The sequence below is a fragment of the Dermacentor variabilis genome, chromosome 8 (assembly GCF_050947875.1).
Source record: "Dermacentor variabilis isolate Ectoservices chromosome 8, ASM5094787v1, whole genome shotgun sequence".
NCBI lineage: Eukaryota > Metazoa > Arthropoda > Arachnida > Ixodida > Ixodidae > Dermacentor > Dermacentor variabilis.
The window spans coordinates 91,298,881-91,324,582 of NC_134575.1; the positions used below are offsets into that span (position 1 = coordinate 91,298,881).

General features: G+C 46.6%; 1 protein-coding gene and 1 non-coding gene across 3 annotated transcripts in view; one reads left to right on the forward strand and one right to left on the reverse strand.

Moving 5' to 3' along the window:
* The window catches only part of LOC142590401 (uncharacterized), a 54,021-nt gene extending 33,364 nt beyond the window's left edge, over positions 1–20,657 (reverse strand). The window contains exons 1-5 of one of the 2 annotated variants that reach the window (XM_075702485.1): positions 20,550–20,657; positions 17,335–17,544; positions 14,548–14,893; positions 11,323–11,482; positions 4,782–4,998 (exon numbers count right to left, since the gene is read on the reverse strand). In XM_075702485.1, coding sequence (XP_075558600.1) covers positions 4,793–4,998; positions 11,323–11,482; positions 14,548–14,893; positions 17,335–17,543 — 921 coding nt within the window. In that variant the 5' untranslated portion in view covers position 17,544; positions 20,550–20,657 and the 3' untranslated portion in view covers positions 4,782–4,792. Of the gene's footprint in view, positions 1–3,059; positions 4,999–11,322; positions 11,483–14,547; positions 14,894–17,334; positions 17,545–20,549 lie in introns of those variants that run through there. The other variant, XM_075702484.1, reaches the window with a different exon arrangement.
* TRNAS-UGA (transfer RNA serine (anticodon UGA)) lies at positions 13,489–13,561 on the forward strand. The gene has a single exon. It is a non-coding gene; the product is annotated as a tRNA-Ser (tRNA).
* Positions 20,658–25,702: the final 5,045 nt, after the last annotated feature.

Below are 25,702 nucleotides of genomic sequence, written 5' to 3' on the forward strand. Positions count from 1 at the left end.
CGCAAAGATCTGAAATTCCAAACCGAACGCCGTTTTCCGTTCTCCTCGCGGCCGCAGCGCTCCAAGCCGGAAGATGACGTACACGTGTTCGCGCTGTGACGTCGTTCGTGGTGACAAGTGACTTCGAGAATTATTCAAGCCAACATCTGTTATTTGCCTAATATATTGCTAGAATAGACAAAATAAAGCTTAGATAAATAATAAAACACACAAACGAATGTCTGCATATCTTTGTTTTACTTCGCACCGCAGCAAGAGAGATGTACTTCCGTTTCGTCTGCTTGTTCCCACGTCGTGCAATCACGCGCGCAGGCACCGAAACAATGTCTTTTTCTAACATGTTCCAGCGCGGGACTCAGGACTGCCAATAAAGTTTTTCCATCCATCCAGCGCCGGATCATTCTCTGTGATCCGCTTATGTTTGCTTCGGTATTCATGTAGCACAGACTTATATTCTCTGTGGTCCGCTTATGTCTGCTTCAGTATTCATGTAGCACAGACTTATGCCGCTAGTCATCTGCCCTCGTGCACAGCGGACGGAATCACGTGCTGTGCGAAACGAGACAGTCGCAACAGCTCGCACGCGACGCCGTCAGCGGAAGTGCGCCCCGCCGCAAAAAAAGCGAAGAGAAAAAAAAATGAAGGCGGGGCGCGTGACATAGGCGTCACGCGATACTCGAGGTCCGGTATGGGAGAACGCAGGGAAGGAATTTCGCTTGCGGAGGCTAGACGGGGCGAGTGGAGAGAGCGTCTAAGTCTGCGCTGAAGCTTGCCTCCTAAAATCATGGGTTCGGAAGACTGAAATATTTATATCTCGGCTATTAATGGGGGAGCCGATATGACAAAAAATTGCGGCAGAACGCTCCCTAGTGGACACGCAACAACTTCCAGCATATAACCAAAATTTGCTATGGGACCTGGTGAGGTGCCCTTTAAGGTATTAACGATTTGTTAAGGAAACGTGCATGATCTCGTTCTGTAATATTTTGATCATGTAAAGGCAACCGTTTTGCTGGCGGCAATCAGTGATGTCAGTTTATTTCTTCTGGAAAGCGTGTTGGAAAACAACTGCGTCGCTCGCACTTGCAAGAGAAACGCTTCGTCTCTGGCCATGCCTTCGTCCTGGCAATTGTTTGCCAAAGCGTTTACAATTGATTCAAGATACCTCACGCGCACAACACGTAGACAATGAGCAGTTATTGAACAGACCAGTATAAATCGAGTGCATAGACACCGGGCGCTAAATGCCTACGCCATCGCCAGATCACACAGCCTAGACGGCGGAGGAATCATATCTTGAACGAGACGTTGCGCGTTCACGATGTCTTTAGATATCGTTCATCTCGAGAACAGTTTAGGTCATGACGCTCTCCACTCGGCATGGCGGATGAACGCGACCAGATGGTGTTCGCAGCTGCTCTCTGGGGTGAGTCCCCCGTGCCGCATCAACCCCGCTATAGCGCAGTCAGCGCCTGTACCACTCTACGGCGAACCGTTGTATCACAGATTTCACCGTTATGCCTTTCGCTAAGTTGCGGCAGTGCGATCTCGGAGGCAACGCGGCGGACTGCGGCTTGCGGTGTCGTTGGACGCTGTATTACGTGCTGTTTTGAGCTGCTAGAGCAAGCGCTACAGCATATCCTTTTATATAACTTTGAGGTGTACTGGTGCGGTACGTATCTGCTATTTCTGAAAGATAAACACCGTGCAAATTTGTCAAGCGGACAAGTTACGCAAGGCGTGCAAAAGTACAGCCGCATTAATGTACGTCGTAGGGTCTAGACGACACCACGAAAGCGGTCGCACGTGAAATCAGCACTTCTGTGCCCGCCGCAGTAGCTCTGCGTCTATGGCATTACTTGAAATAGCGGGTTTGATCCCGACTGCGGCAGCTGCATTTCGACGGGGGTGAAATAAAAAGTGCTCATGCACTCAGATTTAGGGCATGGTAAAGGGCACCATGGTGTCGAAATTCATCCGGAGTCCGCCACTGCAGCGTGCCTCATAATTCGTTGTGGTTTTGGCACGTACAGCCCCATAATTAAATTAAAGTTCAATACTTCTGCCACGATGCGATGTGCCATTTGAGGCAATGGCAATACTCAATCCTCTCAGAGGTTATAAAATATGGTGCACAACCATGGCTCAAGCTAACACCTCTCCTTGTGCATTCTGTGCACTAGGCAGACAAACAGCAGGGGTGCACGCAACGTAACGTTTAACGTCAGCTTAGCACTCTCGCGTTGGACTAACCGGTGAAGAAATTAAACATTCGCCGTCAACGTCACCGCTAATTATCGTCAGTCAAAGCAGCCAGCACAGAAAGCTTCGCTTACATCGATTTCCACAGTGCGTGAGATCCGCATAATACGTCTTTTTTTATGTTCTTTCTTCGTTCTCATTGTTTCTTTACGAGAAACATTTTTAAGATTGGTCAGAGTGGGTTGCTTCCTAAAACGGCATGTAACGAAAGCATTTTATACTATAGCCCACTACTACGTGCCACTATCGTTCGGTCACAATAGACGACGAGGACACGCCTAGCACACCCGATTATGTTGTCGAATACCAAAACTAAACTTCTATCGTCACAGGGCTGATATGGCGCCCTCCCCTCTGTGCCCAGTTTGCGGAGAAGATGAAACAATAGATCATTTTTTTCATATTCTGCCGCCGTTTTACTTCTTTAAGAAAAAATATTCTAGAATCAAGATTTACGCAGCTTGGTTTAAGCATCTCAATTATAAATATCCTTTCTCTAAGAGCCTCCTCTCTTGAAAAGTGCCGCAGGGATATTTGCTCAACCGTGGAGGAATTTATAATTGCTACAAAGAGATTGTCTTGAGTTCTTAAACATTTTATTTTTGTTCATTTCCTCCAGTTAGCTTTACCAATTTTAGTATTTAATAAAGATTGCCTAATTTCATCCAAATCTTGGCCAATCCTCCACAGTGGGTGTGTGCCACCGCATAAGGAATGCCATACCATACTATACCACACTGACGGTGTGTGAGCAGTAGAATCGGCGGAATCAGGCATCCACCTGATTGAGCGGGCTCGGCTGAAAATATAATTTTGGACACCAGGCACCAGCGTCTGCTTGGTTTTTCTTCACTCACAATACTATTATGGGCTATATATTTGCAACCCTACTAGCCACGCGCCTCACTTTTGCATCGTCGTGTAGATGAGAGCAGTCATTACTCCATCATGCATGTTTCGTGTGCAGAGATGGCCCTGTTGCTGCACCGCGCAAGACGCAATCGGATGTGAATGTAGTATTTCGCTCGACGTTTAGAGAGGCGTACCTCGGCACACCATTTGTCAAGTCAAGCGAGAATGGACACATTTGAGAGAGTTCAATCGGCCATCGTAGGTACACTCTATGAAACTCGAACTTGAGCTGATGGGCAGTTATAAGGCCTGCCATTGTGCAATTTATTTGCAGAAATGATACGCTTCCTCGGTTATGGCGCCCTTGTGTTCGGAAGGTAGAGTCCAGAAATCGTGTGAAGGGTTTCGGGCAGCAAGACAGAGGGATATCCAGCCCCTTTGACCTCGGCGAAACGTGTCTTTCTCCATGGGGAACCCAAGCATGGAAAATTGAGGCAAGCACAGGAGCCCCAACCATCTGCGAGGGCGGTAGGCTCCAGCGTCGCTGGGCCGTCCCGGGAGCCATCATTAGGGGGTCACATCATTTATTTACCCTAGTACCCAAACACCCTATGCAAAAAAAATGGACGCATTACAAATAGGGAGCGAGCAAGATTGCAATATTAGACCATAAGGCTAGCTGTTACTTAAACTAGGCATGGGTGCTTCCTAATGCGTGAATAATTGTAACTTCTGTATTTGGTTACGCCATTTCTACGCTAGCGCCCTTACACCCTCTGCACTGCGAACAAGACGGTTCAGGTACCCCTGTGGCTGCGCCCCTGATACAGGCTACCCGATTTTTTTTCCGTGTGTTGGGGGAGCGGGAAAGGAGGCGCTATTGCGTCGCAGTTTAGTACCGCGGTATCAGCTGCATGCAAGCTTATACTTTTGCGTAGGCCCTGCCTGTGAATGTTGCAGCTATGCGCCTGGTTTCGATGACAGACTAATTATTCCTTCAGCTCAACTGCAAAGGTCAACCCGCCCCAGAAGCCAACTCGATTCGATAATCGCACTGGCGCACCCTAGCCAAAGATTAGCCGATGCAATCACAGAGGTCAGGGTTCGCTGCCACGTGGTACATGCACCGACAGTGACAATAGTGGGGGCACTGCAGCTTGGTCACCGCAGGTGCGAACACTATATCCGGCCGCACTCGAGGGCGAGTCTCAACCCCTGGAAATGTTCTTACACCGTGGTCTAAAGGCAAGCATTTCCAGATGCTACCTTACACGTTCCATTTTCTGCCATATAGCAATATACCCGTGAATGCCATGCCACCCAACAATGCCATAGAGGAGAAAGGTTTACCTCATCAAATTCGAGCAAGCCATGAAATGGGCGCCTGTATGTTGCTGTTAAGAATACCGCCTCATTCCTATCGTAGTACCAGCACCAGACTTCTGCCACACATTCAGGATGTGAAAACGCACAGCCGCAATGCCATCTGATCTACGCCTGGTGCTTAGAAGACACTGCATATAGAACAATTTTGTATTCTACTGCTACCAGGTATTCTATGTAAACACATCGCGCACCCCTTCCAGTGGTACTGAACTATGCCAAGCGAAAAAAGCATACATCAATCGTGCAAGTTTCTTCCCTTAGCTGATGTTAAGTGCGCTTACGTCTTGAAGAGCTATGAGGAACCAGTTGAGCAGTTTGTTGTATCTCCCTCGCTGAATTGCTTACAAGCATGGATAAAAACATACATTCGATTAGCCGGGTCTCTGTTGAAAAAGTCAACGGAGAAGGTGTTGATAAATTCTCTAATGAAGTTTTGGAGCTCTTCCTTCTCTTCTTTAACCAGCAGTGGGTATACTGGGTTGAATGCAAGGAGCGATTCTGAAAAGCAAACAGGATGCGTTTCATCGCATGATTGGTGAAAAAGCAAACAGGATGCGTTTCATCGCATGATTGGTGAAAAAGAAACAGTAAATACCTAGATATATAAAACATGTTTGCTAAACAAAAATAGAGGTGTCTTGATTTGAAGGATCGTTTTAATGTCACTAAGAAAGTAAGGTGCCAAAATGAATTAGATGTACATGATAGAATTGAGAAATTACAACTACAACCTGGCAAGAACTGCTTCAATCACGTTGCTGCAGCTAAAACGCCTTTTCACATTGGCAGCGTGTTGTATCGTTTTCCTTCACTATGCTTTCAGAAGTTATGACTACAACCTGGAAAGAGCTGCTAAAATGAGGTTACATTCAGTTGACCCCCTTTTATGTTGGTAGGGTGTTGTAGCCTCTTCTTCTCTGTGTTTCTTAGAAATCTCGGCTACACCCTGGCAAGAGCTAAAAAAATGCGAACACTTGTAGCTAAGTCACCTATTTTGGCATGGCGTGGCAGCCTCTTCCTCGTTATAGTTTTAAGAATTATGGCTACAACCTGGCAACCTATCCTTCAAAGCACGCTTATGCATATTATTTCCATAATTCATCACAACTAAACCTTACTGCACACCTAAGTAAATACTTTTAGCAACGTTGTATAATGTTTGTTTGTTTGTTTGTTTGTTTGTTTGTTTGTTTGTTTGTTTGTTTGTTTTGCGTTAACATTGTTACAGACTTGTTCTTTCCTCTTCACCAGCGACCACTTCTATAATTTCTTGGCACTCCATGTTTGCTACTTCACACAGCCGTTCTGTTTCATCTATAGTTTTTTTAGATATTTGTTTTTTCATGTTTACTTGCTAACAGTGTATAATTTCCTCATACTCCTTTCTTTTTGCTAATTCCCTGTATCCTCCCCTCACGCAATACTCCTTCGGGAACCTGTGAGGTAACTGAATAAATAAATGAATAAATAAATAAAAGAGCTGAAAAAAATGTAATTACTGGCAGCTGTCATATTCTTTATGTTGGCAGTGTGTTGTAACGTCTTGTACAAGATGTTTAGAAATTATCGCTACAACCTGGCAAGAGCTTCAAAATAACGTTACTCGCAGTTAAATAACCTTTTCATGTTGACAGGTTCCGGTGGCTTCTTCTTCGCTATGTTTGAGTGCAACAGCTTTCATTGTTGTGCCAGTATTGGCAGGAATGGGAAATGAATCTCTTACTTGCAGGGCAGAAAATTCGGCATTCAGAACGATAACCAAGATTAACGTTGCGCTTAGACTCCACAAAGGGAGTTCTAACTACACGCCGGTGCGATATGTTGGCGCGATTCATACCGCAAGGCAACTTCTCCTGGTTGCGGCACCCTAGTAGCCACCAGGCGTCTCGCATAGTAGGCTCGATGTCGACCGTTGCCAGTTACGTTAGAAGGATCGTACCGCGATGGTGTCATCGATATTGAGCAATGGTGCAATGGTCGATTGAGCGTAGCTTTGCTTTGTTTTGTGGTTTTTGCAGACAAACGCACTCCGTGTCTTTGAAGGTCGCCTGATCCTCCATGCGCGTATCACCCCACTGTTGAGCCGGAACGTCTACAACGGTAGTGACGGCACCGAACATGTTTGTGCAACTCGAGCGTCCTTGTAATTGTTATTGCAATAGAAAGGCATACTACTGCTTATTTAAACAAGTGCGAATGCGTGTATATGAACTTCCGTAACGAACTCATAACCATTCATGACGGCGGCATGACGGCAAAGACGGAATGAGAGTCGCGTGTCGCAGTGATGGCGAAAACGGAATGAAGACGATGTAACGGCCACGACGGCATCACGACCCCGGAAACATACGCGGTGTCCCAAACTATTAACCGCTCGGTCGGAACAGAAGGCGTGAAGAGGACAGCATGACGAGAGTCAGATCATGAAGTTGAATTGACGACGAAGCTGGACTGACTACTATCACTATGGCGGTGTGACAACCAATCCATGAATATTTTATGACGACGATGGCGTGATGACGACGGGAGGATCAGAGTCGAACGACAAAGCCGCAATGCGAAGATCCAAGGACCACGACGGCGTCGCGAAGACAAGCCCACATGTATTGGCCCTAGCAGATAGACAACTTGGGCCCCAAGGTTACCGTGAGACTGCCCCGCTTTCCTGGCCTTCTGTGAGGTGTCCTCCAGACTCTACTTAATAAAGATGATCCCTTGGCATTTGGTGGAGGTGCGAGGTACTCGTCTTCACTTTACTCTCTCTCTCTAAGAGAGAGAGAGAGAGAGAGAGAGAGATGCTCGAAAGTGCTTCAGTTGGCAAAGAATGCTATTCGCAATAATTAGCAACCAGAGAAAAAAAACGTTCTAGAATAGAGCAACTTCATCTTCTTCCCTAGCAATGAATTGATACGGCTTATTTGTGGATTGAATGACACCTGCGGTTGTCATTCTGAGACATCCGCTACTTTGGCTATATTGGCATAATTCAGTATCATTCCAATCTGCTATCGGCACTTGCCAAAGTCCCAGGAGCATGGCGGAGTGACGACTATGGAATGACGAAAACGGAGTAGCGTCGATGGATCGACAAAGGCAGTGTAATGAGAAAGGCATGACGGCAATGAGATGGCCGTTCTTCAATGATGACGATGGCATGGTAACAGTGGATAATCTCCATTGAAAGATGATAGCATAAGTGCCATAGAATAAGGAGGGAATAACGAAGAAGGCGGTATTACGACGGCGGAATGGCGGAAATGGGATGACGTCACTGGAAGGACGACGATGGTTGGTAAAATGACTGCGTGACGATGACGACATGATAATGGCATCACGACGGCCGCTTGACGTCGATTGCATGACAACGACCGCCTGATGAGAGTCGGGATGTCGAAGTTAGAATGACGACGATGGAACGATCATGACGGCATCACGACGATGGTACGAAAACGAATGTATGACGACGACTGTATGATGACGATGCAATGACGACAATGGCATGACAACGAAAATCGAACAATGGGATGACAAGGAGTGTATTAATACCATGGTGTGACAACTGTAGCGCGAAGCCGTATGACGATAACAGCATGACGAGAGTCGGATGACTACGCTGTAGTGACGATGATTGCCCGACCGCGACGGCATGTGGACGACGGTGTGACAACTGGTGCGTGATGGCAACTATCTGATAACGATGCAGTTACAATGATAGCATGACCACGGCAGTGTAATTACGATTTAATGACGACAGCGCAATAACGATGAGATTACCAAGGACTGACGTCAATGGAACGACGAAGGCGCTATGACGCGGACGGCATGGCGACAATGGTATGGCGCCGACTGTCTTACGACGACAGCATGACGAGAGTCTGATGACAAAGTTGGAATGACGACGATGACACGATCGTGACGGTATCACGACCAGGTATGACAACAAATGCATGAGGACGAAAAAATGACGACGACAGCATGGGAACAGTATGAGGACAATCGGATGATGACGAGTGTGATGACAGTTGTATAACAACGACTATATTACGAAGTCTGTATGACGACGATGGCCGCACGACAAATGGTTGAGACGATGGCATAACGGGACGTGATTGACGTAGCTGGGATGGCGATGATGGAACGACCACGACGGTATCACCATCATGAGCGCATGCCTAGTGGCTCAAGTTAAACAACATGGCCCACTGGGCCGGCGTAAAAGGCATGATGACAGTGGCATGACTAGAGTAAGATGAGAAATCTGAAATGATCCCGATGGAACGGCCATGACGGTGTCAGGGCCATGAACACATACATCGCGGACCAAGCTGTCAGACACCTTGGCCCAGTGGTCGCCATAGACGGCGTGATGACATCATGACTAAAGTCAGATTACAAACATGGAAATACGACAATTGAATGACCAGGACAGTATCACGGTCACGAGCAGGTACCTATTCGTCAACTAATTAAGCATGGATCACTGAGTCGACGTAGACGGCGTGACGACGGCCGTATGACGAGAGTCAGATGACGAAACTTTATTGACGACATAGAAATGGCCACGATGGCCTCAGAACGATATGACAACGAATGTATGAATACTGCATGACTACGATGGGGTGACGATGATGGCAGGATGAGAGTCGGATGTCGGAGTTCTGATGACTACGATGGAAAGATCACGATGGTATTACGAAGACGGTATGACAACAAATGCACGACGACGCAATCACGACGGTTGCGTGACAACAGTATGAGGACAAAGGGATGTCGACGAGTGTATGACTACAATGGCGTGGCGACGACTGTATCACGACCCCTATGTATGACGACGACGGCATGACGACGATGCTGTGACGATGACGCCATGTAAAGAGTCGAATGAAGAAACGAGTCGCGACGACGCAATGACGATGATGTCATGACAACGGTGGCATGATCACGACTGGATGACGGCAGCATGATTACAATGTAATGATAAAGGGCTGACATCGATGTAACGACAAAGACGGCATGACGACAACGGCATGAACACAATGGAAGGACGTTACTGAAGTGATGACGATGGTCTAGAACTGCAGCGTGACGACGGCTTACCGCGAAGCCCGTATGACGACAATGGCGTGCCGACGACGGCATGGCGAGAGTCGGATGATGAAGCTGGGCTGACGACGATGGAACGACCACGACGGCGAATGTAGGGCGACGTTATGACGACAATGGCGTGACGAAAGCTGCAGTGCGCGAGTCTGATCACAAAGCTGGACTATGCAGTGACCACGAGGAGATCACGACCTCAAGCACACACCTTGTGACTCAAGCTATCAGACAACTTGAGCCACTGGGCTGGTGAAGAACACGTCAGGACGATGGAATGACGAGAGTCAAATCACGAAGCTGGAATGACGACAGTGGAACTGCCACGACGGCAACACAACCACGAACACATAACTAGTGACCCAGGCTACTAGACTTGAGCCACTGCGTGGACGTTAGATAGATAGATAGATAGATAGATAGATAGATAGATAGATAGATAGATAGATAGATAGATAGATAGATAGATAGATAGATAGATAGATAGATAGATAGATAGATAGATAGATAGATAGATAGATAGATAGATAGATAGATAGATAGATAGATAGATAGATAGATAGATAGATAGATAGATAGATAGATAGATAGATAGATAGATAGATAGATAGATAGATAGATAGATAGGCAGGCAGGCAGGCAGGCAGGCAGGCAGGCAGGCAGGCAGGCTCGATATGGCTGAAGTAGGCAAAGAACGGTAATCGCAATAAATATGTACGAGCCTATCACCTTAATTAACCACTTTAGCCTGCCTAACGCATCAGTGCGCCTCTTGCTGACATGGTGTTCATGACGCATAAGAAATGACTAAACAATTTAATGCTTGTTTGTTGCTTCTTTGTATATTCATTAGTTCGTGGACTTTGATTAACCCAAAGCAGCACAATGGCTATGTGAGACGTAGTGTGCTGTGTACACAATCGTTTTTTACTGCTATATCAATGAAACGCAGGTTTGAAACTCAAAAGTGTCGTCGGTTTTCGCCACCGCCGCTGTCGTGCCCTCCAATTCGACAGCACATGCACGGCTCGCGCATGGGGGATTACAACGTTTCCAGAGACGTGGAACGCGTTCGGCTGTGAAAAAAACAAAGTGAAGTCGACGGGCAGCCAACGCTACGCTCACTCGCATACGTGGTGGAGCGAGGGCGGCCAGGGCCGCTGTAATGTGCCTCTTGCACGCCTGCACGCCCTATACTATAAGCGCACTAGCATTCCTGCGAAGCTACTGTATGTATTCACTAGTCTGAGCCGAATGGGCAGTAAATGTCAAGCCGGTGTTCTCTAATATTGCACTGGATGCCGACAACCGCCGGCGGTTTCCCCTCGGTCTCATCTCTGCACCACCGAAGTGCGACCGTTGCTGGTGGTCACACTTCTGGTGCTCTCCTCGTCACCACATCGTGTTGAGACTGCCTTGGCGCTCTGTCTTCTGCCAAGCAGAAGTTGCCTCGCATGCCGCATTGCGACCAGATGTCTCGTTCACGTATAGTTAGAATACCGTACAACGAGTTCAAGCGCTACTCTTGATATTGCTATAGATATGTTAAGGCTTCGCCCTTCGGAAAAGACTACCTCATTTTTTTATGCTACTCGACCAAAATGCGGCCGCCGTGGCTGGAACTCCAACCCGTGACCTCCTGCTATGCAAAAGAATGCCGTCATCACTGAAGCACTGCGGTCGTTAACACTGTACGTCTAACAGGAAAGAGTTTGAATGTTTCACCGGTCATTTGTCCTCTCGTCCAGCGTAGTTCCTCGGGAGAGACGAAAACTTCGCAAGACAGTGTCGTGAGTCTTGTAGATTCAACAAGGTTTCTTGCATATGCCCTCAGAGAGACGACGTCATTGATCATTCTGGTTGCTGGCATCATACTTTCAAGAACCTGTTCAGCAGAAAAAAAAGTACGAATAAATAATCCCAACATGCATACACGATGTGCAGTGGTTTAGAAAAAATGTTGCGGCTGATTACGATAAAGCCACTCAACGTTATGGGTATTTCAGCACTACAGCCTTCGTTCTTCTCGATCGCGTCGGCAATGAGTGTACCGATATTTTGTTTTTTGACGGCAAAGGCCAGTGGGGCCTTGGACTGAGGGGCTCCGACCACCCCTCCTTACAATCTATTCCTGTCAAATAAAGTTTCTCTCTCTCTCTCTCTCTCTCTCTCTCTCTCTCTCTCTCCCTATATATATATATATATATATATATATATATATATATATATATATATATATATATATATATATATATTTTTTCCGCATCAGCGCACGCAAATGTTTTCTTGGTATAATTCTACCGATTGTGTGCGTAATTAACTTACTCGTCGTGTGTACTTTACAAAGTGCGCCTTTGTTAAGCACTGAGAACAAATTTTATGTGCTTCTGGGGCACAAAGTGCTAAATATGCGTCTGCACGTGAAGCAATGAAAACGGACAAGAGCAGCTGGGACATCTCCGCAGTGTAGTACCGTGATAACGGGAACTATTTACTTGCCTCCAGAGCACGAGCGAGCTCTTCGTATGATTCTGCTTCGTTAATTTTGCTCTGTAAATGTTCCAAGTTTCGACCAATGGCCATTGCAACGTATGCGTGACGACTGCCTTTTAAATACTCTTTTTTTTTTTGCGCACGTTGCCAAGCTTTGTCAGGACAGCTTCCTATTTTCGACGCATTATAAATTCGAAGAATTATATTTTCTAATACCGGCCACTTCACAAATTATTTTAAAGTTAGTTTTAAGCACCGCAGCACATTTCTTTCCTGGAAGAACTAGCCTGCAAAAGCTTCGAAGACATTTGGCTATCATCATTTCTTTTGAAATTTGAAATTGAAATTTATTGCATATATAAGTACATTTAGGCACGCAATATATTCCAAAGGAGGTCTTATAGTCAAAGACTGTAAGGGCGGGACCTCCTGTTAATATTTACAACAGGAAAATAAGATATGTTATTACAGCAAACGGGAAATTGGTTCATACATGATTAAAGTAAGAGCATAAATACGTAATAAATAATGAAAGGAAAAAATGTATATTGTTGTAGCATAGTTATCAGTAAGTGCTGTTTCTTTCTTTTCATCTCATCAACTTCACATGCTTTCCCCACTTCGGTACTGTAAATTATTCTCCACAAACCACTAGGATACATCGTGCTTCACGCATGTTGACAAGTTTGTCTCGCAAGCATTGAATGGGGTTAACTGAATGCAGAAGGCACGCGCACACAGAAAAACGTTGATGTAGAAGAACAAATTACGCTTTTTTTTAAATACTGTAGGACATGAAGTTATTTCGCAAAACGAACACTGCTGATGTTACAACCAGCACGATCAGAACTCCATCAGGAAGTTTATCACTTTCTTTTGTGATGACCCGTCAACAAAGAAAAACTATTTTTGATGAATTAATAAGACAATAAATTAAATTTATTTATATAACTGTAAAGTATAAGCTTGAAATCTGGTAGAGCTCCAGCAGCACCTAAACAAGGTTCTTAAAGCATACCCTGCAAGCCGTGATAGCAATAAAAAAAGGACTTCTAAATTGTAACATATGTAAGTCAATGGGGTAGCGCCCACGTGAGCGACAGGCATTAGGAGCTGTCTAGCTAATCATGCCTTAACGCAAGTACGAGAACGCGCAGAAGCTCTTTATATACATATATATATATATATATATATATATATATATATATATTGATGACTTCAGGTAGCATATGTGGGTTTCTTGACCAGTTGCCTTCACCCAAAAAGATCACGTTCTCGTGACGCCTGCGGCAAAACGGACGCTCCACGTCCGCCGCCAAGGTCTGTGAGTGGTGGCACTGGCTAACACTCCCAGGGTTCTACTACATAAATACCCAAGAAAGTGGATGGGGAAACAGCGCCGCTGTAGCTCAAACGGTAGAGCATCGCACGTGAAATGCGAAGGTTGTGGGTTCGGTTTCCACCTGCGGCAAGTTGTTTTTTCATCCACTTTAATTTCCATTAATTTATAGTTTCTTTATATCATTTATTAAGCACAAGTAATTTCCCCTATGTTGTCCTTGGTGTCAGTGTTTGTTGGCTTCTTATGATATGACTATATATGACTATATATGAATATATATATATATATATATATATATATATATATATATATATATATATATATATAGAGAGAGAGAGAGAGAGAGAGAGAGAGAGATCAGCACATTGCACGCAAAATGCGAAGACTTGGCTTTGTGCCCTACCTGTGGCCAGTTTCTCACCCACTTTCGTTTCCATTACTTTACCATTTTCTTTAACTCAATTAATAAGCACATGTAGTTTCTTCTATGCTCTCCTTCGTGTCTTTGTTTGGATTCTGATGATATGTCTAATAAAAATCGTGCCCTCAGTTTCCTTTCTTCTTGTTCATTACATAGCGAGGCCTTGAATCCTGCAGCATCGATGCCTTCAGGTAGCACGTGGGGGCTTATTAACCAGTTACCCTCACCCAAAAACATAACGTACACGTGACGCCAACGTCAAAAAAAGGATGTTCCACATCTGCCGTCAAGGCCTCAAGGCCGTCAAGGTGTGGCGTTGGCTAACACTGCCAGGTTTAGTTATAGTGGATAAATATAGTTTTAAATTTAATTAAGTTATGGGGCTTAGCCACTAAGCCACCATAGCCACTAAGCAACCATGGCGGGTAGATAAACATAAATAGCCCAGAAAGAGGATGGGAAAACGGCGCCGCCGTAGCTCACTTAGTAAGAGCATCGCACGTGTAATGCGAGAACGTGGGTTCATGACCCACCTGCGGCCAGTTGTTTATTCAGCCACTTTCATTTCGATTAATTTATCATTTCTTTAATTCAGTTAATAAGTGCATGCAGTTTCTCCTGTGCTGTCCTTCTCCTAGCACTGCCCGGAAATCAAGGGACTACGGCGTATTGAGTAGGTTTTGAAGCACATTACCTCCCTGTACTTCGACCACCGTTGCGTATTTATCATCGCTTCAAAGAGGTCAAAGAAGTGCACACTTCGCTTGAAGAGTAAGATGCACTCTCCTCCAGGAGCCATCAGCCTCTCGATGTTCTGCATGGCCCTGGGCTGGTCTCGGACCCAGTGTAGCGTAAGGAAGGAGTACACCCGCTGGAACTGGCCCTGCTCACGCACAAACTCATCCACGTCTTGCGCGATGTCGAGAGCAAGGTAATCGATCTTCGGGTGAGGGTAATTTTCAGCCGCAAACTTCAGCATGGCTGTGGATTTGTCTACGGCCACGAGCCTCCGGCACGCAGGGCAGCGCGGGAACAGGCATCTACGGGAGACGAACAACGAAATGAGTGCGTGTCTTAGCTTGGCACAACTTCTATAAAAATTTCACTACCTTTTCGTCTGTGGCATCAGTCCTACGCTCCTTTTTTTTTTTCTTAAGCGTTTCGTGCATTAAGTACGCATTATTGTGATACGTCAGGAAAATGAGAACCATAATGAGTGTACAGGTCAGCTATCATTTTTCGAAGCAATTATCCACTCAATATGTAAGCGAAGACACTCATTGTATGACACAGTTCCAATATCAGTAAGAAGAAATAACAATACGAGCCTGTTTCTGTCCACTGAAGGATTAAGGTCCACAGTGTTTTAAGGCTTTTAGGCTACTGTGATCTCCAATAGCTTATGCCCGGCGTTAGCCGAACTTTTTTATTTCTGCATATTTTTATAAAGTTTTTCAGTCTATATTACTCACTGTATACTACTTTGCCACCCGCGACAGTATTTTCATAAATGACCACCGGTTATGTGTGCCATACACTGACCTTCTTCGTCACAAAAAAAGTAGCGTGTACCTTGGTTTCCTATCCACGCTTTTATGTAATTCGTAATTCATTTTAATGGTATTAACGTACCACCACGCTATACGCGCAGTTACAAAGTCCAAAGTGAGGCAGAATGATATTCTTTAAAACATAATTGAAGCTTTAAAAAAGCGCAAAGCGTGGTCTTTCCTACCAACCTGGTTGTATCGCACTGTCTACGATGCAAAAGCACCCACATTTTAATCAGCATTTAATTCATTGGGGAGGGGGTGAGGTCATTGAGTGCACATATTTTGCTATTGCTCAATGACAGAGCGCAACACGTTCAAAAAGCACCGAAGTCCTGCAGCCCCGTACATTTTTCGTGATATATCACGTCGAGCATATTAGCCGAAATTATATTCAATGATATTCCCTTCCGGAGATGTCCGGTTCAACTGGTCCAGGGCATCCACGTACCACTGAATTTCAAGAAATGGTACTGAATGTTTAATGGCGCGCTCAATTCGCAGAACTACAATGAAGTCGCACAATGAAACACTCTTACAGTGTTTTGCTTAAATGCTTGTAATTTTGCGGGAAAACAAAACTGTGCTTACGCAACGTGTGATTCCATATCGGTGTCTCTTTCTCATTCTCTCGCGTTTATGTTCAGCAAGCACATCTGCCGTTCATACCTACTCATACCTACATATATATATACATGCATCCACATACACACGCGCGCGCACGCACACACGCATGCACGCACACACATAAACTGAATTGGGAGCTGTGCAAATGCAAAATACCATAATGCCAAACTTAGCAAAAAAAAAAGCACTTGAAAGAAATAGCAGTCGGAAAAGAGTGAATTCATATGGAATGTTGCAAGCCAAACTTTATTTTCTTGAGCTTCATATTCCACAGAAATCAACCAGGTGATACCACTATGTATTTTATAGTGTATTCCAAGATTGCACTTGAAAAAGTTTGTGTTGGGGAAATTTCCACACATGCAGGGCCAAATATGAACGAGAGCGCCGATGATGTGAGCTCAACGAACTTAAGAAGCCGTTCGCCATTACCGCTTCGTGTAATAAAGACCAAGTACGGTGACCTACACGCTTGAATCGCATTGGAAAGGAAGATTGCGCCTCTACCGCGAGAGGCATTGCCGTCATATAGCGAGAAAAAAAAATCCCACGTATCCTTAGCCATCGCCTAAGAAACGCGAAGGCGAAAGCCTTGCCAAACCTACTGTAATTCACCTTAATCCACCTTAACCACTCTTAATCCACCTTCATCAACCTTAATCCACGCTAATCCATCCTAATCTGTCCTAATCCACTCTAATCCACCTTTATCCTCCTTCAAGCACCTTTCTCTACCTTAATCCACCCTAATCAACCTTAATTCACCTTAATCCTTTCTGATCTACTTCAATCCAATCACTAATGAATCATTAATTAACTTTGCTAATCAATAATCACCTATTATACACGGTTGGACATGCTTTGGTTCGACTGTGGCCGTCCTCAGGTCACGTGGTATTTTCTGTCTACAACGCTATCTTGAAATATAGAGATCTAAGGCTTTCGCCTCAAAAAGGTACGGAATTCAAAAATGCGTAGAGCGTGACGTTCATCCACGGAGGGCTACATCACGACGTTTAGCCTCCTGGAAGAAAATGCAGGATTGGCCACGTAAGCACATCGAAAATTTAAAAAATAATTTCTTTAACACTAGCGTTGCAACGCACAAAGATCGCGGATATATTGACAATTGCAGGTATAGCAGTTGCACGATGCAGCATTTATAGAGGTCATTAACAATACATTTTCTTTTTTGTCAACAATGCTGCTTTAATGATATTGCAATGCGGAACTTCTGAAGATATTTTTCATTTATGTTATGCTACCTACGCATGTGTGTACAGCTGTAGACTGGTTGCACATACTCAGCTGTGAGACGTCCTGGACCGCATCCGATGTCTAGGAACTGCTGGTCTTCATCTTCACAGGGCCGGAAAGCTTTATGAAACGTGTCTAGAAGTTCGGCCACGACTCCGACGTGTCCCTGAGAGTTCACGTCATACAAATTCACTCGCTCCTGTTCATATGGTAATTCTGGTACTGCTTGCAAACTGTGCTCTTGAAAACTGGCCATTCTGCGGATGATAAATTCGAACGCAATCACAATTTGGTTTTTCTTAGCCATCACTACCAAGCAGTAGTGATACACGACTCGACATATTAGTATGAGCAAGTAGACTTGTGATTGCTAGGGATAAAACGGAGTTCGGGAAGGACAATGTCCTTAGTTCATTTTTCTTCCTCAAATTAAATGAAAAAAGAAGACCAAACCTTCCCCTACCGGAAAATGGAGGTAAACGAAGCTTGTCCTGCGTGCGCCTGACCTTCGTCACGGTTAAGTAACCCACAGATAACGGTGCCGGATTGCTTCGGCCTCCCGCTCCCTGAGCGTAGGATGTTCTTTCTATTGCTGTCGGATTTCCTGGGCTCGGGCGGCTCTAACGGCTGGATCGACGCGCCGACGGCGAGCCCTTTCACGGGCGAATTCTTACCGCCGCTCGTCGAAAGTTGCTTGTTCCTCGGGAGATCGCACAACGCGTGGCCGTCCCATCTGTTTTCCAAAACTGAACTGAACAGAAACGAAGCAGGCGCAGCGCGCGCGATGTGGCTTTAACGGTTGGATCGGCGCGCCGACTGCGAGTCCATTCACGGGCGAGATCTCACCACCGTTCGTCGAAGGCAGCCTGATCCTTGAGGGAACGCAGAACGCGCGGCCGTCCCATCCGTTTTCCGAGACTGAACTGAACGGAAACGAAGCCGGCGCAGCGTGCGCGAGACCCTTTCCTGCCCTTTTCCTTCCCGGCGGAAGCGAAACAGCTCTGATTGGTTGTGCACGCGGCGTGAGCGCGCGCCTATGCAGCTGGAATCCTTGCTAACGACTGACGCTCCGGCGCCTGTGCACCTGTCAACTCATCAAATCGCCCTTTCTCGCAGCGGCTCTGCTCTGGGAGCAAGTGGGTTGGGTTTTTTTTTTTTGCGTGACCATGAAAGACCACGCCATCAAAACATTGAGCCAATACGGGCTTGGCTTGAAATGCTCAAATTACATTCAGTATGAGACTACGCATTGAAATAGTTCAAGGCTGTGTGACGTCTTGAACCCATCGCTAACGCCACGCCATTATTGTTGAAAAGCTTTTCGAGTTCGCACATTGCTCATGCTCCCTGCTCATGACCCTGCTCATGCCTTTTTTTTCCTGTTTTCTACTTTTTGTTCTCATATGTCGTTTATGTTATCTGTCCGCCCGATGGCGTTCTTGAAAGGTTTATATTCCGTGTTTCGTGAATAAATTAAAATTAAATTATGAGGTTTTACGTGCCAAAACCAGTTTCTGATTATGAGGCACGCCATAGTGAGAGACTTCGGAAATTTCGATCACCTGGGGTTCTTTAACGTGCACCTAAATCTAAGTACACGGGTGTTTTCGCATTTCGCCCCATCGAAATGCGGCCGCCGTGGCCGGGATTCGATCCCGCGACCTCGCGCTTAGCAGCCTAACACCATAGCCACTAAGCAACCACGGCGGGTGTTTCTCGAATAAACTGTAATTCAGAGTGAGCGCACTGACCCGTTGTTTCTTTTCGCTGTCTGCCTCTCCTTGTGTATGGCGTCCCTCCCACACGTACTCAGTGCCTACTCTCTCCCTTTCTCCCTCTTTCTATTCCCCTTTCCCCCATCCTAAGTGTAGGGTAGCAAACCGGATGCTGTTCTGGTTGACCTCCCTGCCTTTCCTATCCTTGTTTTCTCTCTCTCTCTCTTTCTCTCTGTCTGTCTCTCTGGCGCTGTTTTTTATTATTATGTTGCCACACCAATTCACCCAGCTGTCCCTACTTGTAAAAATTTACGCCACACGTCATTTATATCATGTTTGTGCACCACAGTTATGCTCACATTTTAGGCACCATCTACAAACCATCTACAAAGTTTGTTCTTACAAGCATAAAGCTCGACATGCCTCCACGATCGTAAGGCGCGTACACGATTACACCCTCTGAGGATGAAAATTACAGGAGTAACAGCACTGGCAGCGTCCCGATTAGCTGAGACTCAGGAAGAGCTGGCAAGCAAAACAAAGTGGATGGTCTTGCCTAGCCTCTGCGTGACGTTATAGCTCGACACGCGGGACTGAATAAACCGCGTTTATTTCATGAAGTGCAAATTTTCACAATCGTACGCTAATGTTCAAAAACTACGCCATATTTCTGCGCTCCCTGCTTTCAACTCAAGCGCCGTACATTTATATTTACTGGCTTAAACCTCGACGGCACCAAAACTGGCCTTCGGCGGCATGAAAATATCGCTAGTACATGTTCGCGGCTGGTGACCGCTAACGTAGCATACAATGACGTTTCTTCTGCGCAATCTATCGCTACAATATTTGTACATTAGTTAGATTATACAAATTTTAAAGATCATATTTGCATCAACCATCATCCTGGTGGTTAGTGATGTGAGTGACAGTCACGTGGAGCTCGGTATGACATTTGGTCTTGCTTATCAAAGATTCTCTTTAGATCTTCACGCTGTCACATTATTATGGTGTGCTTTCTGGCAGCACAACACTGGCTTGCAAACTCCCACACCACGATTTTGAGACTGACGCTTCAGAAAGTGCTTCGATGCCGGAGACTTCACGTTAGGCAAACATCTTAAAATTTGTAAGCTTAATCGGGTGCGAAACCACAGTCTGCTCCCGGCTGACTATCTCCCGCCATCCAGTTCATCTAAATTTGTCCAGCCGATACACGTAGATCTCGTCGTGGCGTAGACCCTCGACGTGAATCTGACTACAACGCTTACTAAGACCGCTATTTCTTTAAAAAACATTCCAATGTTTCAAAATTAATGTGGCTGTGACGTTTAGAAGTCACCTCTCAGTCCCATAAACTTATTAGACCTCCGTCACTTTGGTTGCATTCCTAAATGGGGAAAAAATATGGAAGTGCGAATATACTTCGAGTGAAAAATATCGAAGTTTGAATTCACCTGTGTGGCAGGCTATATTCTTGAAACGTTCTTCACTAATCGCGTAACTTCTGAAAAAGAAAAATATCCCACTTGGGCTTTCATTCTACTCACCATATCAGAATAGGACACCGGCGGTTTCCGTACATGAACGGAGCAGAGAGCTTTAGTGCCGGTGGATACACCGTGACAAAAAATCCGGTCTCATAAACGCAGCTGCGAGCAGACAGGACCGGAAAGGCCTTTTATACATTGGCGAGTTCAAAAAATGAAATAAGGTCACAACGTCATACCGTATCTGCTGTTACTCGGTGACTACGCTACTTACGGCGTTTTAGAACAAAGCGCACATGTGATGTTATCTGGAAAACGCGAGCTAAAGCATTCGCAATACAGGTGTGTGAGCAGCGGAATTTCCTAATCAAATCGAGCATAAATATTCGACAAATACAACCACCCAATAATATTGTACAATCCCTCGTTCCGAAAGTAACACAAAATATGAAGTTTGCGCGTATTGGGTTAGATAAAAATGAATTTAAAATTCTATGCAGTGACAAGTACATGCAATGCCATTCACAATTGGACATCCGGACAACTGAGGAGCTCGTAAGTTAGAAACAAGCGCTTTCGATTATCTGCTGCATTATGGCAAAGACAGTGTCAAAACAACGTTACCAGATGCACGCCGAGCACTGTCTCCACTTAAGGTGAAAAGGGTCATTTTGCAGCAACACACACCGGCCGCGGTGGCTTAGCGGCTACGGTGTTGCGCTGCTGAGCACGAGGTCGGGGGATCACATGCCGGCCGCGGCGGCGGCATTTCGATGGCGGCGAAACTCAAAGGCGCCCATGTCACACGCATTGGGGGCACGTTAAAGGTCCCCTGGTGGTCAAAGTTAATCCGTAGTCCCCCATTAAGGCGTTCCTCGTAATCAAATCGTGGTTTTGGCAAGTAAAACCTCAAACTTCAATACAACAGCACCACACGTTGACTTAAGGAGGCGTAAACAGTGATACTGGCCACATATAAAATGGAAACAAATGCGTGTATGAGCTGCCGGAAAGCGAGCCGTACTTATTGAATAACAGAAAATTATTAAGCACAAGTTTTATGCCCCGTGCGGTCACTCAAAAAATCGTACCTCAGCGCAAAAATTGCAGCTAGCCTGCAGCAGAACGGTTTAGAACAGTCCCCACATCCATCGCTGTATCTCCCTCGAGACTCTCAAGAACCGTTTTCATACCTTACATATATTCTATAGAAACGAATTTTCGTCAACTCCGAATAAGGAATTTTCGAATCGAACGCCAGTCGTATAGCAGAAACTATTCGATCCGTATTTGAAGTTTCGAATTTTCGCACGTCCTTATTTCTCAAGCGCACATTTGCCTGCAGCAGAAAATGTGGGTCAGAATGGAAAAATTTACACAGTCAAGATCGGTGCTTTACACTTTTAACGGAGCTTTATCGTTTTTTTTTTTTGGGGGGGGGGGGGGTATTTACGTGTAAAAAATTGATAATAAAGGACAACCTGAGGAACAAATATCAGCAGGGCATCATGACGCGCTCATTCCTCCCGTATAAATGGCACTAAATTGGCCAGTGATTGTGCAAGCGGACAGTGTACGACTGCCGTGTCTAAGTGAAAGCTACCTTGTCAGGTCAGATCTTCCAGCCGGCCATATTGGAGTGTCCCTATTGGACTGGTAATCTTTCCTTTGAACCTTTTGGCATCAACATCATTTGCAAGCCGGTGTACCCCGAGGGTTCTTGTTTTCTTCAGTTTTCCGATCACTTGACATTCACAGTCTACGCGTCATGACTGTAGGAAGTGCGATCGAGAAATTAAAATCGGAAACACTAAAACCGAACCACATCGGGTTCCCTTTGACCGAAGAACGTTCTTTATGGCACTGCCTCACCTAAACCACCGGCGTACTTGTTCACAGGCAACGAGACAATGTACATGTCAGCTGTGAGCCACGATCTGCTCGAATGTCCACAGGTTATGGCTAATTAGCCGTTCCAGACAACAACAAAAAGGCGCTTTCATTTGGGCACCCTCCACCCTCCAGCAGTTAGCCAAATGTACGTGTCTACACTGCTTCTAGTGGAAAGTCTTAGGTCATACCTGCTGAAGCACCTATATACCTTCAAACACACCACTATTAAAGAAAAAAAAGTGAAGAAAGGGTCAACCAAGCGCCGACGCTAAACAGGACAAGGTCGACGTACAACGTCGTTCAAATGAGTCGATGGTGAACTGTTGATTATGCCTCTATTAAGTCGTTTTATGTCTCTTTGTCATGTTCGTTATTCTCTTATTTCGTATTTTACTCGTGTCCACTTTCACGCGCAATTGCGTCGACGTTGTCCTATTTAGGGTCGACACTTTGTTGGCCCTTTCTTTTTTGCAGCGTTTAGCAATCTAGGATACGCCCCTCGCCTCGGTTTCCTCTCTGCTCTTTCACGCTACTGGACTGCATAGGGCCAATTAGCCTCGACTGCTTACGGCTTGTTCAACATACTCGGGCGCTGTTCAATGCTCGGGCGCTATTCAATGCTTGGGCGACCCACCCGCGCGGCCGGCGACTCTCCCACCTTCCTGCTCCTCCGACCCAGCTCTCCTGTGTGCTGAGCTCGGGCACTTCACGCCATTGGCGCAGGGCACGACAGTTAAGTTAGCTGGCAGCATTGCCTCCAAAATTTGCGCTGAGGTCTTGTAAGGCACTTTACGGCAGCACGACAGAGGGTGGTAACGCCAGAGAGACTCACATCGCGCCCCGTCTACAGCTACTTTAAACTCGTCTATTGCAGTACCAATTATGTGGACACTCTATAGGCGCATTTCTGCCGTTGCCCTGATGTTCCGTATAAAGTCCAAGGGCGATAAGATCGTCGCCGCGCGCCGTATATTGTATGTGCGTGTGAAAGCGTGCGACCGTGAGCTGACGATGGCGGTTCAATCTCGCGCGCGCAAGGGATGAAAGAAGGAGCAAGCGCGCTGTCTTCCGTCGTACGCAAGACATCGAGGGAAGGGGGGAGGGGCGCTCTACTCCGGGGGCTACTGCGTATGGCGCGGCCGTGCGAGCCTTATCTTGAAAGCAACCAGCGATGGGGACAGAGTGCGCCGAGTGTTTCTGTCTGTCATTTTCTACCAAGCTATCTTTTAGAGCGCAGCTCTTTGGCGTCCGTTCCTGGGTTTCGCGTCGTCGTCGGCGTCGGCGTCGTCGTCGGCCTCGTAACCAGCTCCGCCCCCCTTTCATCCCCCCAGCGCTAGCAGCGACCGACTGATACCGCTGGATGCCGCTGACGCCGCTAGAGAGTCAAGATAACGTGACTGCATAGAACACCGTCGCCGCCATGCAGAAAGAGGAGGAAAGGGTCCCCCCCCCCCCTGTTCTTGTGTGGCGGATAGCTGGGGTTGACTCACTATCGCCGTCAGCGGCATCAGTCAGTCGCTGCTATCTCTTCCCTCCTCCCTTTATCGTGTTGTCCGCTTGCTGCGCGCGCTTCTGCCCCCATCGTTTGCCGCTGGGTGTACACGCCGCCCCCCTCCGCTTCCGCTTACTGCTGGTTGCTCTCGACGGCGGCGATGAGCCTCCGCTTCGGCGGCGCGAACTGCAGGGTCTTCTCGGCGGCGGCGATGAGCTTCTGCTTCAGCCTCGCTTACTGCTGGTTGCTCTCGACGGCGGCGATGAGCCTCCGCTTCGGCGGCGCGAACGGCAGGGTCTTCTCGGCGGCGGCGCTTAGCCTCTGCTTCCCCCACGGCTGTGACAACCTCGCGAGGCACTTGTATAGATCTCGTCTTTGAGAATCAAGCATTGGTGTACCAAGTCGAACATATTGTCGCGAAGACAATGTAACGCGGCCTTCTTTGCTGTCTTTCGGGGAATTTTGTGGGGTCCTTGACGCGGGGCAAACCTTTGTACCTCGACGGCGCCGCGGACAGTGCTGCCGCGCGGCCGCCGCCCCCGCCGCACCTGACGTCACACCTGCACATGTCGCGTCGTCTTCTCACGCTCGGCTGTCAAAGGCCAATTAGTTATGGTCAGAGTGCTTTTGTGTACGGAGTGTTGACGCGACCATTTCTTGACCCCTTGAACTCTGCCGCTTATTGGATGATGTCGGCTTGCCTGATTGGTCGGAGTAACGAAGTAGCCCATTGGTGGAGAAAAGTGTCTCTTGGATGCTGGGGAAACTTATTTAAGGAATAGTTTGGGGTAGTTTAGAGTGAGCAAGTAGACAGCAGCAGACGGCGCATCTTCACCAGGGGAGACCAGGCCGGTCAGGCAGGCCGACGACGACGGGTATGACATCGTTTTGCTTGTATATATTTTGTACAGTTTAAACTTAAGGTAAATACCAAGAGAATAAATCTAGTTCAAATGCTACTCTCGTCGTCGTACCTGCGGATTTGGACCTTCCCTGCCAGAGCTCATCCCCATTCTTCTTCCGTCTCCCTGGTGAGTTGATGCGTCAGATATCTTACGGCTGCGTCACTTCGCTACAAAGTGGTGGAGTGTGCTGGGTACCGAAGTCCACGCTCTAATATCATCGGCCGTGGCAACAAACCCGAAGAACCTAGCTCTAACAGCTCGACCATGACCGGACCCCCTACTGTCCTCGCTACCATGTCCAGCCCTCAATCGGAACCTTTCATCGGACCGCCAGTCTTTAGAGGCACGCCCGAAGAGTCAATATCGGAATGGCTGCTTTTCTACGAACACGTAACCTCCCTCAACAACTGGGATGAAGGAACGAAAGTAAAATTTTTATATTTGGCATTAGAGGGCAATGCAAAAAAGTGGCACACCACGCAAATTTTAACGGGTGCCCCTAATACATGGAAAGAGTGGACGACGCTATTAAAAACGTCTTTCACAAGTCGCCACTCAGTTGAGATCGCATATTTGCGGCTCCAAAACCGAACGCAGCTGCCATCAGAATCTCCCGAAGATTATTATTATGACGTTGTGCAGCTGTGCGCCAGAGCCAATCCATCTATGACGGAAGAGGAGCGGATGCGGCACCTCATGCGCGGATTGCGTCCGGACGTGCTGGAAAAAATTCTTATTGCAAACCCGGACAGCTGCTCTGCTTTCCTCGAAATTTTACGAAGAATTGATTGGGCAGCTTTTTTGATGGTGCGTGCGTCGCAACCAGAAGCGACCGGCACCTATTTCTCTGCCGGCCAGCAGTCGTGCTACCCATTCGCCTCGGCACCTGCCGCCGGAGTGACACCCGCTGGAGCAACAGTGCA